Source organism: Protopterus annectens, chromosome 1.part0 (genome assembly GCF_019279795.1).
Source record: "Protopterus annectens isolate FY-2018-M chromosome 1.part0, PAN1.0, whole genome shotgun sequence".
Taxonomy (NCBI): Eukaryota; Metazoa; Chordata; order Ceratodontiformes; family Protopteridae; genus Protopterus; species Protopterus annectens.
The window spans coordinates 357,691,112-357,706,923 of record NC_056725.1 but is presented as its reverse complement, the minus strand read 5'-3'; the positions used below and the strand labels follow the sequence as shown (position 1 = coordinate 357,706,923).

The window sequence follows — 15,812 nt, the reverse complement described above, 5'->3', positions numbered from 1 at the left end:
ACAAAGGACTTTCTGACTACAGTGGCAATGTGGTTATCAAAGGAGAGGTTGCTGTCAACCTATGTCCCCAGGTCTGTTGTCACACCTTCAGTGTTTAGTGGACTACAGTCTATGTAGTAGTTTATGGGCACCGAATTTTTCCCAAAGGGAATGACAATGCACTTTTTGGCATTGAGCTTAAGGCCATGGTTCTGGCACCAGTCATTGGTCTCAGTGAGGCCTTTTTGTAGGATGTCTACATCCGTTGGAGAATTAATAATGGCTCCCAGTTTGCAATCATCTGCGAACTTGGTCAGCCGAAGTCTCTGTGTTGGCTTGAACTTCAGAGAAGTAGATGCCAAACAGGAGAGGACCTAGGACCGATCCCTGTGGGACACCATTTTGTAACTGGTTGGTAGTCAGATTTGGAGTCCGCTACTTTCACAGTGTGGGTTCTATCAGTGAGCCAAATGGCAACCCATCTTATGACACAGGAGTTTATACCTAGTTTAGTGAGTCTATGACTCCTGAGTGAGGATGGTGTTGAAGGCCTTGGCAAGACCTAGGTAGGCTGTGTGAACTACCTTGCCCTCATGCATAGCTCTGGTGACAGACTCAAAGAAGTCTATCAGGTTGAGCAGGCATGATCTACCTTTCACAAACCCAAACTGCGTGGGGTCCAGAGTTTGGAGATTCTCTGTGTCCCAATTTATAAGATCCATGATGATGCGCTCCATAGCCTTACATATCAGACTTGTCGGGCTAATGGGGTTGTAGTTCCCAGGGTCTGTAGTCGCTCCCCCTTTGTGGAGTTGGATGACCGTAGCAGTGCACCATTTGGTAGGAACAAAGCCTGAAGTGAGGCTGTGACTGAACAGGGTACTCAGGTGTGGTGCCAGTTCACTTTGTAATTCATGTAGAACACATCCAGGGATATTATCAGGTCCCATAGAAGCTGTATTCTTGGCTTTGGACAGTGCGGTCTTTACCTGTGTAGCTGTGATAATAGGGACTTGGCATTCCTCAGGTATTGTGATAGGCACTTTAGGGGGTGAAAGGGGGATAAAGTTTGCACTGAACCTGTCGGCCAATATGGTGGCAATATCAGTTGGTTCTGTACATGTACTGCCATTGTGTTGCAACTCAGAGCAGATGCGAGTATTGCCATGTAGATTCTTGACATAACTATAGAATGCCTTATGGTTGTCTTTAGAATCTGCAGCAATTTTGTTTTCGTAGCTAGCCTTGGAGGATATGATGAGGGATCTCAGTTTTTTGCTGAGGCTAAGAAGGGAGTTTTTCCAGTCTTAGGACTTCACCCTTTTCTGCAACAGCTTTTTCCTTCTGTTGTAGAGTTTGTTTATGGTAGGGGACCGCCAGATTGGCTTCCTTTTTTTGGAGGAGAGCATCTTGATTCTGTCTGGTATGGCCCATTCCCTCGCACTTGTGTATGTGCTCATCGGTGAATGATTCAGCAGTCATGCACTTATTTTCCATTTGCATGGGCATCATGAAGTTAGCCACCTCAGTTTTTAAAATCCCAAAATTGGCTTTGGAGAAGTTTTTTATGGTAGTTTCCTTTGGGGGGGGGGGGTGGATATCCATGGTGATTAGCTTGTGGTCAGATCTGACCAGGGAAGAGTTGATAACTGGTGCAGGGCACCGGTTGCCCATGTTAGTAATCACCAGGTCAAAGATGTTTCTACCCCTGGTGGGGGGTAAGAATGAGTTGGTCCAGGACATTGGAATTAATGAATTCCAGAAAATGTTGAGCAAGTGTGTTGGTACATGAGATATTTTCCCAGTTAATGGAGGGGTAGTTAAAGTCTTCTAGTATAAGGGTATTAGGTCATACCCTAATATTTTCCAGTGTGTTTAGGAATGTGGAGTGGGAGTCATGGGACATGGTGGGGGATTTATAGCAGACTACAAACTGGATTGCAGTGTGCCTGTGAGACAGAATATGGATGTTTATCTCAAACACTTCAGGACAGTTTCTGAAGAAGGTCTCATCATAAGAGCTGCTATTCCTTAAGAGTTTTATATGTTCTTTGTGAGATGATTGTAGTGCATGACTAGGTTGTGGTAGGTTTCTATTAGGTGTAGAATATAGTAGTCTATGTTACCATTTAAACATTTATGAGCATCACGTAACAGAATGTGAACTTGTTTTTAAAAGAAGGTTAAGAAATTTACTATCAGTGTACAGTAGTGGGCTTCTTAAAGCAACTGAAGAATTTTACAGTGTTGTGGTACATCGGTTTCACTTCAAGCAGGGAAACTGACATGCCAGTATGGCTTAAGCATCCACAACCAAGTCTGTAATGAACAATCGCTGCAATTAAGTTTAATCATGGATGTGGGAGTTTAGTATTTTATAGACTATTTAGTGTAAACTTACTTTTTTTTTCGGAATATTTTTTCCTTCCCATACACTCGCGCAGCTGACTATTGGCTGTTCTGGAAGCCTTTCCTCATTCACTGGGTCTATCAAACTCAACAAGCCTCTTCCAGACTTTCTCTGGTTCCATGTTCAGGGCTCAGGGCTAGTGAAGTGATCAAGGACATGCTACGTGTAACACTAAGAATATTATATATTTGGCTAGATGTACAAAATGTCCTCCTTTTTAGGTAGGTAAGAGTAATAGGAAGCTTAAAAACAGGATTATTGAGCACAAGTCCGAAATACAAAGGAAAGTGGAAACAAATGCTCTGTTTAGACATATTAGGGAGGTAGGTGGAAAACATAATCAAATGCTCTATTTAGACATATTAGGGAGGTAGGTGGAAAACATAATCAAATGCTCTATTTAGACATATTAGGGAGGTAGGTGGAAAACATAATCAAATGCTCTATTTAGACTTATTAGGGAGGTAGGTGGAGAGCGTACTTTTCCTTTTTAGGGTTGTGGATGCTACATTTAGGAAGAAAAGAAGAGCTGATCTGAATAATGCAATAAACATTTGTGAATATGAGTGGATTACAGGTTTAAATGCTGATTCTAGACCAGGTCTAAATACAGCTGTAAGTATTAAGCCTATACTAAAGATAAAGCAAAACATTTTATAATGTTTTAATACGCTTGTATGCTTTTTATGTGGTTGTACATAGGATTTTATATGCAGTCACTTCAAATTTTAATTACTTAAATTGGATCTTCTCTTTGGGCTGTGATGTTTTGGAATGTATAAGAGAGTCAACCCACTGAGGAAGGGATTCTTCCCGAAAAGCTTTGTGATTTATAATAAACCTGTTTTACCTGTGGATTTTTACAAGCTTGCCTTACTGACTCTACGTGTCTGTTATCTGGAATTGCTTTTGTTGTTTGGACTGTTGCTGCATTCCAGTGGTTTACCTCCGTGCTGGTCTTTTTTTTTTTGAAGGGATCAACAGTCCCAGGGCAGCGATGTACATCTGCCAAGGATATTTTGTTTTTTAGTAATCCCTACATTCCCTCCCATTAAACATGCCTCTAAGATCTGCGGATAGATATGCACTAAGCAGTTGGTTTACTGTCCCACTTCTGCTGTGGCTCAGCTATGATGTAGCAAATGACCTGCCTCCCTGAAGATAAGCCCCTCTATGTCTTTGGCATCTGCCAAAAATCAACCATGAGGTGCACCCAGGTGCATCCACATGCTTCCACTGCCAGTGCCTCAGATCCCCATGCCACTAATCTAACCCAAGCTACTTGGGCTACAGTTGGGGCTTTTATCTCTTTATGCCATGTCATGACTAAGGTTATATTTTTTGATGAAAACTATTATTGGTCTTCTGCAGACAGTGCACCATTTATGACATACTCAAGGTATTGGTTACTGTGTAATGCAACACCACCCAGAGATGGGCAGAAGCAAACCCCACCCACAGCCTAGCATACTGCACCTACATGTGTGCAGTCATTGCTAATGAAATAGAAAGCAGAATACAGTGTTTCACTTCTCAGGTTTACAGCATTCTAATAGTTCAGGCTCAATGGCACTCGCAAATAAACAGAAGCAGCTGCTTATATCCCGCTAAAACCTCGAATATTAGTTTGTTAAAAACACACGAAGTTAATACTATTCACAAAAAAATACATAAACGTATTATATACAATTTACACATGGCACAGGTGAAAAGACTGAATAAACGTATAATATACACGGTCTATCCATCAATGAAGCCACCGCCTTAACTGCATGTCAGTTAATGAGGGAATGCAAAAACCTGGTCAAGCTTCACTGGGGAATATTACACTTCTATAATTACAGGTGGCAAAAGGCATGTTAACTTTCAGGTACGATGATGCTGCATCTGCTCGACCCCCCCCCCCCAAACCCACCCCCACTGGAGAACTTCTCCCTGCAGCAGCATGCTCAAGCTCCACTGTGCTGCCAGTGTTGGGAAAAGTGCTTCTGCACACTGAATTTACCCAGACAGTGTGCTTACACAAGTGCAAGCCTGTGTTCTGCAGAGGTACCATCGAAGGCTCCCTTCCAAGTGTCACCTAAGTGGTGAGCCACAGCCATCTCCTTCACCCATGAAAAGGCATGCTGGCAGGAACCTCTCACGGCCATCCTCCTGTCTGGTGCTATTAGCCACAAAGATGCTAAATGAACTCAGACCAGCTAAGTTATAGTTGGAGCTTCATCATTCTGAACCAGACAGCAAAGCTTTTTCTTGTTACTATCACATTCATCCTTCTATAAGAACAGTAATTTATTCAGCCTAATTCTAACTGAAGAATATCATGTGCGGCTGACATTCTTCAGACAGCAGTTTAACAATGTGGCTTCCAGTTCAGTCCTCAAAAGCAGCAAGTTTACTCAACTCTTCCCCAGTATAAAAGAAGCTCCTTTTTGATCATCTTTTAAAGGTGCAACATACACACAAACACAGGCACAAAACTGGAGTGAAGACACCTATGAAACATTTTCAACCTTTTGTCATAAGTTCCAAAATGACAATCTAAGGAAGAAGCAAAAAGGATGTGGAACAGAACAGCATGAGACAAACCATGGACAGATGTAAGCAAGCACGGTTTTGTGTTCATATTTTGAAGCCACATTAACTAGAAGAACGGATTACAAAAAATAAAACTCCCACTATAGGTGATGTGCAAAAGAAAAAAAGGAGCATAAGTCACAGTGTCTGTGTGTGTGTGTGTGTGTGTGTGTGTGTGTGTGTGTGTGTGTGTGTGTGTGTGTGTGTGTGTGTGTGTGTGTGCTGAAAATGACATTGCTATTTAAGGAAGATGGGAAAGGTGAAATGCTGATTTTTACCCCTTATGCTAATAAACATAATTATATATTTTTTATGGTTTATGAAAATGTGTGTCTGTGTGTGTGTGTGTGTGTGTGTGTGTGTGTGTGTGTGTGTGTGTGTGTGTGTGTGTGTGCTGAAAATGACATTGCTATTTAAGGAAGATGGGAAAGGTGAAATGCTGATTTTTACCCCTTATGCTAATAAACATAATTATATATTTTTTATGGTTTATGAAAACAAAAATGTAAGAGGAATGTTACAACAGAATCAAAAGATAAAACATTAGTATATTTACAATGCTCTTGCCTGTTCAGTTATTTTTCGACAAGCTTACCTTGGCTAGAAGTTCTACATCCTTTGACCTGCAGGTGGCAGCAAAAGACAACATATTAATAAAAACTGTTCTATGACAAGTACTGGTACATGAAAATATTTCACATACAAAAAACGTATCACATAAAAGAAAACTTGCAGATTTTCTAAAAAATATATTGTTGGGGGGGCTTTAAAGAAAATGCTTTATTTAAGAACCATTCAACCAATTTTGCAATTACTAACACTAAGCTTATGAAACTGAAATAAGCTACCTAGAAATACAAACACATACACAATTGAAGTCAGTTAGAATCATGTGTTAATGTCTCAAGTCTCTCCTGTACGAAAATCTGAACAATGCTTTTCAGAAAAGCTTTTGAAAAAGCAGCAATACCGAGACACATGCCAACAATTTGACAATCCGAAAAAGTTTCTAAATGTTTTCCTTTTTTGTACGCACAATTACTAAAAAGAACATACAATACTGTACATACTTGTATATAAATACACACACACACACACACAATGTATATCACAAAGACAACCACAGATATGCAATACATACATAAACATACACATTTACATATAAATGCAAAATACACAGATAAATACTAATGAATGCATTTTAATACAGGGCAGTCATGGAGGGTTGACCAGATTTTATGGAAGCAGGACGAAGTAATGCCCAAGTGCAAATGCAGAAATGTGTTATCAACAGTACCGGTATCCACAGTGTGAAGTGGTTTTGGTGAGTGTAGTGAGTTTGGTTTTGTAGATGTATGTATATTTTGGCTGAGTTATATTTAGGAAGTGGATGTTTGTGTTTTGGTAGGAGTGTTTTTGTTGCAGTTTACTTTTTGTAAGAAATCACTGCTAGTGCGGTTCTAAGTGTGTGCCAGCAGAACTCCTATCTTCATGGAGATTTCTCCCTTATTCAAGTTGGTGTGATTGTAGAATTGGTATACAAGTCCAGTCTGTGGGGGGTGAAGGGAGCTTTCACCCACTGCAAAAAACACTGTGTGTGTGTGTGTGTGTGTGTGTGTGTGTGTGTGTGTGTGTGTGTGTGTGTGTGTGTGTGTGTGTGTGTGTGTGTGTGTGTTTTTTTTTTGTTGGAGTGTTTTACTGGTTTCATGAAGTCCTGTTTTATGCCAGTAGTCAATCATTTTTGTTCACTCATTATTGCAGTTAACTGAACACTATGTGACTAACTACACATACATGTGATGGTCATTCTTCAGTGAAGCTGACCATTCAGGACACATTATATGTACACAATGGACACACACAAAATCTGTTGCACACACAACCTAGAATACTTTTTGCCCACATTCAAGATATTACTTTGATATACTGATACACAAGTGTCTACTTGCCCTAAGGTATGAAATGCATTTACAGAAGAAGGGCTTCACAGTAAGCTGCACTACGGCTGAACACCACCAATATTTTCATTAATTAATCCATCAACCACATAAGTATGAGCAAACAAGTCAGTGGACTAATGCTTCTTGCACCTAAGGGGGAAAACACCAATCCCCGGTCAAAGACTAAATTACCTTCTGTACATGCTGGCGCCTAACTCCAGCACATGCACTTCTTTGCAGCCCTAGTGAATATGTCAAACAATTATGAAGGCTGTTAACATATTGTGCTCAAGACAGGACACCACAATTAATTGTACCTATAAATAACAAAAGGTGAAGTACCTGCTACCACAGCAGTACTGATATGGTCACTGCATTTACAATGCTTACAGAAAGTGTTATCCTAATGGCTACGAAGTTTCTTCTTAATCATTAGGTTGTGCAGTCTTAGCCCTAGTATACTTCAAAATGTAAGGGAGTTTGCATCCTCTTCCATGACATTTAAATTTGCATAATTCCCAAAATAAGCTGCTACATACCGTGGATATTAAGAGTGTACACACCCCTGTTAAAATGCCAGGTTTTTGTGATATAAAAAAAATGAGACCACAATAAATCATTTCAAAACATTTCCCACTTTTAATGTGACCTATAACCTGTACAATTCAATTGAAACAAATCTGTTAGGGGAAAAAAATATAAAAAATAAAAAACGTACAATACGCTGGTTGCATAAGTGTGCACACCCTCAAACTAATACTTTGTTGAAGCACCTTTTGTTTTAATTACAGCATTCAGTCATCTTGGGTAGGAGTCAATCAGCATGGCACATCTTGACTTAGCAATATTTGCCCACTCTTCCTTGTAAAAGTGCTCCAAATCTGTCAGATTGCAAGGGCATCTCTTGTGCACAGCCCTCTTCAGGTCACGCCACAGATTTTCTACTGGATTTAAGTCTGCGCTCTGGCTGGACCATTCCAAAACTTTAAATGTTATGTAGTCCAATCTCACCTTCATTCTTACCCTTGGGTTCGGAGCCGAACTCTGCTCCGACTCGGCCATAATTTAGCTCAAAGTCTTAAATTGGCTCGTGGCTAAGAGGTATCTCATCATGCAACAGCCCATTCCCCAGATCTTGTTTGCCACTCGTTACGCTCAGACGTGGTCTCACTTTTAGCCATGGCTAAGTATAATTTTTTCTAAAGTTTTGGATATTTGTTGATCTAAAAAGCTATTTTCATAGCTACTGTGCATTTCTCTCTCTGGCTGGTTGTATGGCCTTTTTCGTTGGCCGTTTTTTGGTATTCCATCCACTCCCTTTCTTCCCACGGGCTAGGCCTGTTTCAGTTAGAGGACCTAGTCCTCACCATTGTTTTCCGTGTGATCCCTGAGTTGTGCTTCTATTACTTATAACTTATTTAGTGTTTTTGTCGTCTGATAGTGGTGTTATCCTGCCTTTATTTTCCCCAGGTTAGGCCCGTTTAAATTAAAGGACCTAGTCCTCCCTGTAGTCTTTGTTCCCGGTTACTAGGCCGTTTTTAGTTAGAGGCTCTAGTTTCCTGCGAAGGGTTTAGTTAGGCTTTTTGTGTGTACGTGTAGTTTTGCAGCTTGTCTGTGTGTGTGTGTGTACTCCTTATACAGCATGTCTAAGGATGCTAAGGAACACAGGCCTTCGGGCTTTAAGAAGTGTTTGGAATGCAACAATAAAATGTCTTTGACTGATGGGCACTCCGTGTGCGTGTTCTTGCTTGAGGGCTATTCACGTCCAAGAGCCCTGCTTGTTTTGTCATTCCTTCAGTCCCTGCGTGCTACAGGAGAGGAAGAAGAAGCTCATCCTGAAAGGACTGCTTAAACACTCCGAGGAAGACTTGGCCAAGTCTTCCAGTACCATATCCTCTCCAGTTAAAAAGGACAAAAGATTGCTAAGAAGCATTCTCCGGCTCCGTCTGTTTCTTCGGAGCTGTCAGAGAAAGTTGCTAGAACAGCTTCTCCTTCTTCGGCTCCACTGGCTTTGGTGCCGACAGAAGGTGGTGTTTTGACTAAGTCTGTATCGGCTCCAAGCCTTTCGGAGCCAGTCACGGATATTTTGGTTCGGAGCTGGTCTCCAGTTGTTCGACCGGGTTCTCCTTCATGTCAGTCTCCCTCTGTAGGGAGATCCAGATCTCCAACTATATACCTCCAGGTCCTTGGGGTCCCTTTTCGATGAGGACGTTGATAGAGTGGTGAAGAAACTGCTTCAGTCATTGGTGCTGGCCAAATTGATTTCAGCTCCGACCCAGTCATCATTTGTTGTTCCTCCTCAGAGCCTTTCTCAGCCCTCGGAGCTAGAGTTATTGTTTCCGTCGGGTGCTGTTAGGTCGGTTCCAGTAGCTTTGCCTGGCCTCTTGTTTCCGATTTCTGCTCAGACCCAGTCGGTTCCACCCACGGGGTCGAGGATCCACAGTGCCTCGGTCGGACCCGAGAGGGAGGGCTCGGATCGATCTTCATCGGTTCCGAGTCTTCCTCTCGGCACTTCGGCTCGGGTGATCTTGGACCCTACATCTGCTTCAGATCTCATCTCCTCAGTGCCGAGAGCTACTACCATATCCTTTACAGTTAGTCGACCTTTGAAGCCGGGGGGGAAATCAACCTTTGAGGTCAATGAGGCACGTGCTGGCCAGGTCGTCACCTGCATCCTATGGCACCGACACTCTGCCCCCTCCGGCACCGGTGTCAGTTTCAGATCACCCTCTATCCATGGACAGCAAAGACCCAAGGCCTCAGGATACCTCCATGAGTGGTCCCCAACTTTCTGACATCTCCCCAAAGTTTTTGCCTGAGGAGCCCGTTAGAAAAAGATTGTGCAAGAGGAAACACGTCGACTCCCAGGATGAGTCTCTCACGCTGGTCACCGACCTCGAGGAGTCAAAGGGGTCCCCCAAGTTGTCTTCTGAAGATATCTCTTTTTCAGACATCCTGGAGATCTTGAAGCAGAGAGGCGGTTGGCCCTCCAAAACCCCTTCTGATGAGGAGTCTGTGTTCCTGAAAGCTTTTGGGTCTCAACCTTCCGCCTCTTGGGTGTCTCCCCCTTTTGATGAGCTACTAGATCTTGTCTGTTGAAAGGTATGGGAAACTCCTGACATTGTGGAACTGGTCCCTAGGAGACGCAATAAGTTTTTGTCCGCTCCCACAGACAAGGAATATCTGACAAAAGGCGTTAAAGTAGATGCCACAGTGGTGGCAGCAGCCACCAAGAAGGAACTTGCTGAAATTTAGTCTACTGTCCATCCGCCTAACAAGGAGTCCCGGGCCATGGACAGGTATGGTAAGCGTGTGATTACCTCAGTGGCCTTCACTCTGCAGTCGCTAAACTACTTGACGCATTTTACAAGGCTCCAGAGAGATCTCCTAAAAGAGCTAAGAGATTCTCTACAGGGTAACATTTCTGATGCTGTGGCACAGAAGGTCAATGCACAGATGTCTTCCCTAAATTCCCTTACAAACTCCTCCAGGAGGATGATCATATATGCAGCCAATGGAGCGAGCAGGGAAGCGAGTTCCGGAGTCGCTCTTAGGAGACTCTCCTGGATGCTCCTGTATAACTTCGCGGAGGCCTTCAAGTCTACGTACACAGATGCCCCATCTGACCGTGAATCGTTATTCGGAACCAAGGTAAAGGACACTCACTAGGTGGTGCAGGAAGGAAAAACCCCGTCTGCCGTGGGAGTCCATTTTTCCATGCCTTCTAGACCTTACCCCAAGGGCCAGAAGGATGAGAAAATGTGGTTCAGGAAGTCACAGAGGTTTTTTCAGTATGCACAAAGTGATTCCCCCTCCAGAGACAGGGGAGGGGGTGGAAATTCAGGTAGACGCCACCCTAGAGGCAGAGGAGGCCCTCGTAACCAGGGGGACCATGATTCCTTTCGCAGTTCTCCCTACCAGCACTCCTGAAAAGAGGCCCAAATGTGCATCTCTGGAACCGGTCGGAGTCACATTTCTTTATTCCCAGACGCCTGGCAAGACGTCACCCAAGACGAGTGGGTTTTAAAGATAAATTTCCAGAGGTTACATATTCCCCTTCTCTTCTCCTCCCCCGCCAACCAAGAGAATTCCAGACATTCTACCCGGTCAAAGAGATTCTGCAACTTTAAAAATAAAAAAGTTGCTTTCAAAGAGAGCCATCCAGCCTGTCCCCGCAGACCAAGTAGGATTAGGGAATTACTCCAGATTTTTTTTTGGTGCCAAGAACAGGGGACCTGAGAGCCATCTTGGATCTCAGCCGATTGAGCCTACATGTACAAAAGTCCAAGTTCCACATGGTCACCTTGCAGTCAATACTCCCTCTATGAGGGAAAGATGTGTCGATGTGCTCCATTGACCTCAAAGATGCTTACTACCATATCAAAATGGACAGGGCATTGAGAAGTCATCTACGCTTCCGCCTGGGAACCAGCCATTTTCAGTTTCGCGTCCTGCCCTTTGGTCTCACCACATCCCCCAGGGTGTTCACCAAATGCATGGCAGTGGTAACGGCTTACTTGAGACATCAGGGATTCCAAGTGTTTCCATACCTGGACGACTGGCTCCTTTCTGCCACCACCAGGCATCTACTGTTACAGACCAGGGACGCCACCATTACACTGTGCCAAAGGTTAGGAATTACTCTAAATTGGGAAAAATCTGCCTTGTTGCCCACGCAGCGTGTCACTTTTATTGGTACCAAACTAGATATGGTGCTCATGAGGGCCTTCTTACCAGAAGAGAGAATTCAGGCTCTACAACAGCAGGTCTACGCCTTACTACCATTGAGGAAGGTCAAGGCAAAAGTGGTCCTCAAGTTATTTGGGACCATTGCTGCCACGATCATGCTAGTTACCCTTACCAGACTACACATGAGGGTTCTTCAGAGGCTGCTTTTCGCCCAATGGTCACTACAGTATCTTCCACACTCCCATTCTGTTCTGATTATGGACACGTGCAAGCAGGATCTACACTGGTGGCTTCAGGCCAGCAATCTCAACGTGGGCAAGGCTTTTGTACCATCTTCTCCAGTTGCCACGGTGACCATGGATGCCTCGCAGATTGGGGGGGGGGCATTATCTCGGCAGAACAGTCCAAGGCACATGGCAGGACCACGAGACCCATTTGCATATCAATGTCTTGTAGATGAGAGCAGTGCTATTAGCGCTGCAAGTACTTCAGAGCTTTCTCCCTCTAGGGACAATTGCAATCCACTCAGACATGTCAGTGGTATGGTATCTGAACAACAAGCAGGGAGAAAAGTACACTTGTGTACACCTACCATAAATGTAGATGTTCGAGTGTCTTCACTGTTGCAGTCATGACTGTAGGGTTCTCCCCTGCCGGCAGGCAGTCCTCAGTCGGTCAGAATCCCAAAGTCTGGGTCCGGCGTCGGCTGTTCAACCATGCTCCCTGACGTCAGAGCGCCAGGAGTACAAAGCTGACAGCCGACGCCATCTTCTCCAGTTTTTCTTGCCCCAGATGTCAGGAATCCCAAAATTAAAAAGGTCCCATAACCTTTGCAAATACACCTCAGAAGAATGGTGAAAAAAGGAACTACACAAAAGTAAAAATAAGAGGGGACAGGAGGGAGGAAAACCCAGACTGCAACAGTGAAGACACTCGAACATCTACATTTATCGTAGGTGTACACAACTGTACTATGTTCATCGTGTTTCACTGTTGCAGTCATGACTGTAGGGTAGAATCCCAAAGCTGAAAGAAAGGGAGGTGGTCATAAAGAAGAAGGGGCGGCTAAAAGGCCCTGCAAGACTGCAGAGGCAAAGCCTGCCCTAGACTTAGAGTAGAGAGGTAGATTGTAGTGCTTAGAAAAAGTACGCACTGAACTCCAAGTTGCAGCTTCCAAAATGTCTTTGGTAGGAACTCCCCTGAGGAAGGCCGCAGAAGTGGCAGCAGCTCTGGTGGAATGAGTCAGTATACTCCCTGGGATTTGCTTTCCATGGTGTGAATAACAAAATCTGATTCCATGAGCAATCCATTTAGAAATGGTCTGTTTTGAAATGGCTTTACCTTGGGAACTTGAAGCATAAGAAACAAACAATTGTTCTGATTTTCTGATGTCCTTGGTTCTGCCCAGGTAAAAACGTAGTTGTCTGTGTACATCCAAGGAATGTAAGATCCTTTCCCCTTTATTTTGAAGAGTGGGGAAAAAGGTTGGCAAGTGGATAGTTTGATTTAAAGCCACTTTGGAAACCACCTTAGGCATGAAGGTAGGATTAGTCCTCAAAGATACCCTCTCGATGAAAAATAATATAAGGTTCCACAGCCATAAGAGCTTGTAACTCTGAAACTCTCCTGGCAGAGGTTAGGGCTAACAAGATAGCTGTCTTCCAAGATAAAAACTTGATGTCAGAAGAGGCAGCAGGCTCAAAAGGAGGCAAGGTTAGTTTTTCCAAAACATAGTTGAGATCCCAAGCAGGAATGGGAGGAGATCTAGGAGGTCTTAAGTTCTTAGCTCCTCTGAGAAACTGTCTCATGAGCTGATGGGAAAAGATGGGAGGGTCTGTATTATAATGAGCAGAAATAGCAGAGGCATGTATCTTAATGGAAGAGAAAGACAGACCCTTATGTAAGAGATCTGTCAAGTAAAGTAAAATTAAGGTAATGTTAGGAAGAAAAGGATCAGAATCCTGAGCCTGCATTCAGGAACAAAATCTTTTCCATTTTCCTGCATAAGATGTGCTAGGACGTCTGGCTTCTAAAATGACATCCATAACCTGCTTGGGTAGGAAAGAAGAAATCAATGGCCCTGGATTAACCAGGCCGCCAGGCTGAGAGTTCTGACATGAGAGTGTAGAACCTGACCCTGATGTTGGGACAGAAGGTTCGGAGACTGAGGTAAAACCCAAGGGGGCTCCAGACATAGTTTTTTTTAGAGTTGGATACCAAAACTGCCGAGGCCAATTTGGAGCCAGCAAGATTATCATCTTGGGCTTGTCCTGTTTTATCTTCAATAAGACCCGTGGAAGAAGAGGAAGAGGCGGAAAGTCATATCCCGAGAGGTTCCTCCAACTGAATGACAGGGCATCCACTTTCCAAGCTTCTCTGTGGAAAGTCCTGGTGCAAAAATTCTGTAGTTGATGATTGAGATGGGATGCAAAGAGGTCTATGTGAGGACATCCCCAGACTGTTGTTAACATTCTGAATATTTTGGTGTCCAGCATCCACTCGTGTGGATCCGAAAGGTTTCTGCTCAGACTGTCTGCCAGGAAGTTTTGTTTCCCTGGTAGAAACTGAGCTTGAAGATCCAGATTGCAAGCTAGAGCTGTGTTCCATAGATCCATGGCTAGTCTGCAAAGGGGGTAGGAATGAGATCCCCCTTGCTAGTTTATGTACCACATAACTGTGGTGTTGTCTGCCGGTATTAGTAGTTGTCCTGGTTGTAAAAGATTCCTGAAGGCCAATAGAGCTTTCTGAATGGCTAACATTTCCTTTAAATTGATATGCAGGTGCTTCTGATACTTTGTCCAAAGGCCCTGCAGACAGTTGCCCTGAAAATGGGCTCCCCAAGCATAATCCAAGGCGTCCGTGGTTAGAATCCGAGTGGCAGGAGGCAGACGGAAGGGTTTCCCTTTGTTTAGAGCACATGCCCTGGACCACCAAAGAAATTCCTTTTGAAGGCAAGGAAGGACGGAGATCAGTATGTCTAAACTGTGGCAATGCTGAGACCATACACTTTTTAGGTACCACTGTATTTTCCTCATGTGTAGTCTTGCATATGGTACGAGAAGAATGCAGGAGGCCATGTAACCCAAAGCCTGCAGGAATTTCCTTGCAGATAGTTGAGTTAAAGTTGCCAAGGTTTTGAAAGTTGAAGCCAGCTGTAATTGTTTTTCAGATGTCAGAAATGCCATCTGGGTTGTGGTGTTTAGAAAAGCACCCAGAAAAGTTATCTGTTGTGATGGTGTCAAATTTGACTTTTTTATGTTTACAGAGAATCCCAGGAACTTGAGGAGGTTCTGTACAAATTCTAGATGCTGGAGTAAGACATCCTTGCTGTCTGCCTGAATTAGACAATCGTCCAGATAAGGGTAAATTTGAATTCCCTTGAGTCTGCAGTAAGCTACTACTGGAGCCAGGCATTTGGTGAAAACCATGGACGCAGTAGACAATCCAAAGGGCAGCGCAGAGAATTGAAAGTGCCTCGATCCGGCCTTGAACCTGAGGTATTTTCTGCTATCCTGCCTGATGGGAATGTGTAAATATGCCTCCTTTAAATCCAAAGTTACCATCCATGCATCTTTGGACAGCATTGGAAGTAGCTGCTGTAGAGTAAGCATCTTGAATTTTGGAATCTCTAGAAAGGTGTTCAAGACCGACAGATTCAGAATGGGTCTCCATGAGTTTTGCTTCCTTGGGACTAGAAAGAGCCTCGAGTAAAAACCTTTTCCCATCTCTGAAAGTGGAACCAGTTCTATGGCATTCATAGCCAAAAGAGCTTCCATCTGGTTTAAGGCCTCCGTCCATTGATGTTTTGGAAGGTCTGGCCATCCGCTTGGCCTTGGCAAGGTATGAAAATGGAATTTGTAACCTCTTAAAACCACATCCAAAACCCACTTGTCTTGGGTTATTTGAGTCCAATTTTCATAAAAAAGAGAGAGTTTTCCTCCGAGAGGGGCTTCCAGGCAAGAAGTTCCTGTAGCCCAACAGAGGGAGTCATTGAGTTTGTTTCCTTTGAGTTTGTGACCTGTCCTCTCCTCCCCTAGGGGTGGAAGCAGTACACTGTCTTCATCTATAAGAAGCTTGTGTTTGAGGCCTTCCTCTGGAGCGTCTATATCTACCCCTCTGAAACCTGTCTGAAGTGGGAAAGGACCAATTTTTTGAAGGCCAATTCCTGCTAAATCTAGGTGGCTGTACTTGTAAGAAATCTTTAACTGTTTGCATAG

General features: G+C 43.6%; 1 protein-coding gene across 1 annotated transcript in view; it reads right to left on the bottom strand.

Annotated features, from left to right (window-relative positions):
- Positions 1–15,812, bottom strand: part of LRPPRC (leucine rich pentatricopeptide repeat containing) — a 1,486,422-nt gene that overhangs the window by 920,881 nt on the left and 549,729 nt on the right. The window contains exon 15 of the mRNA XM_044079460.1: positions 5,562–5,589. Within this exon, the coding sequence (XP_043935395.1) occupies positions 5,562–5,589 (28 nt within the window). The remainder of the gene's footprint in view (positions 1–5,561; positions 5,590–15,812) is intronic.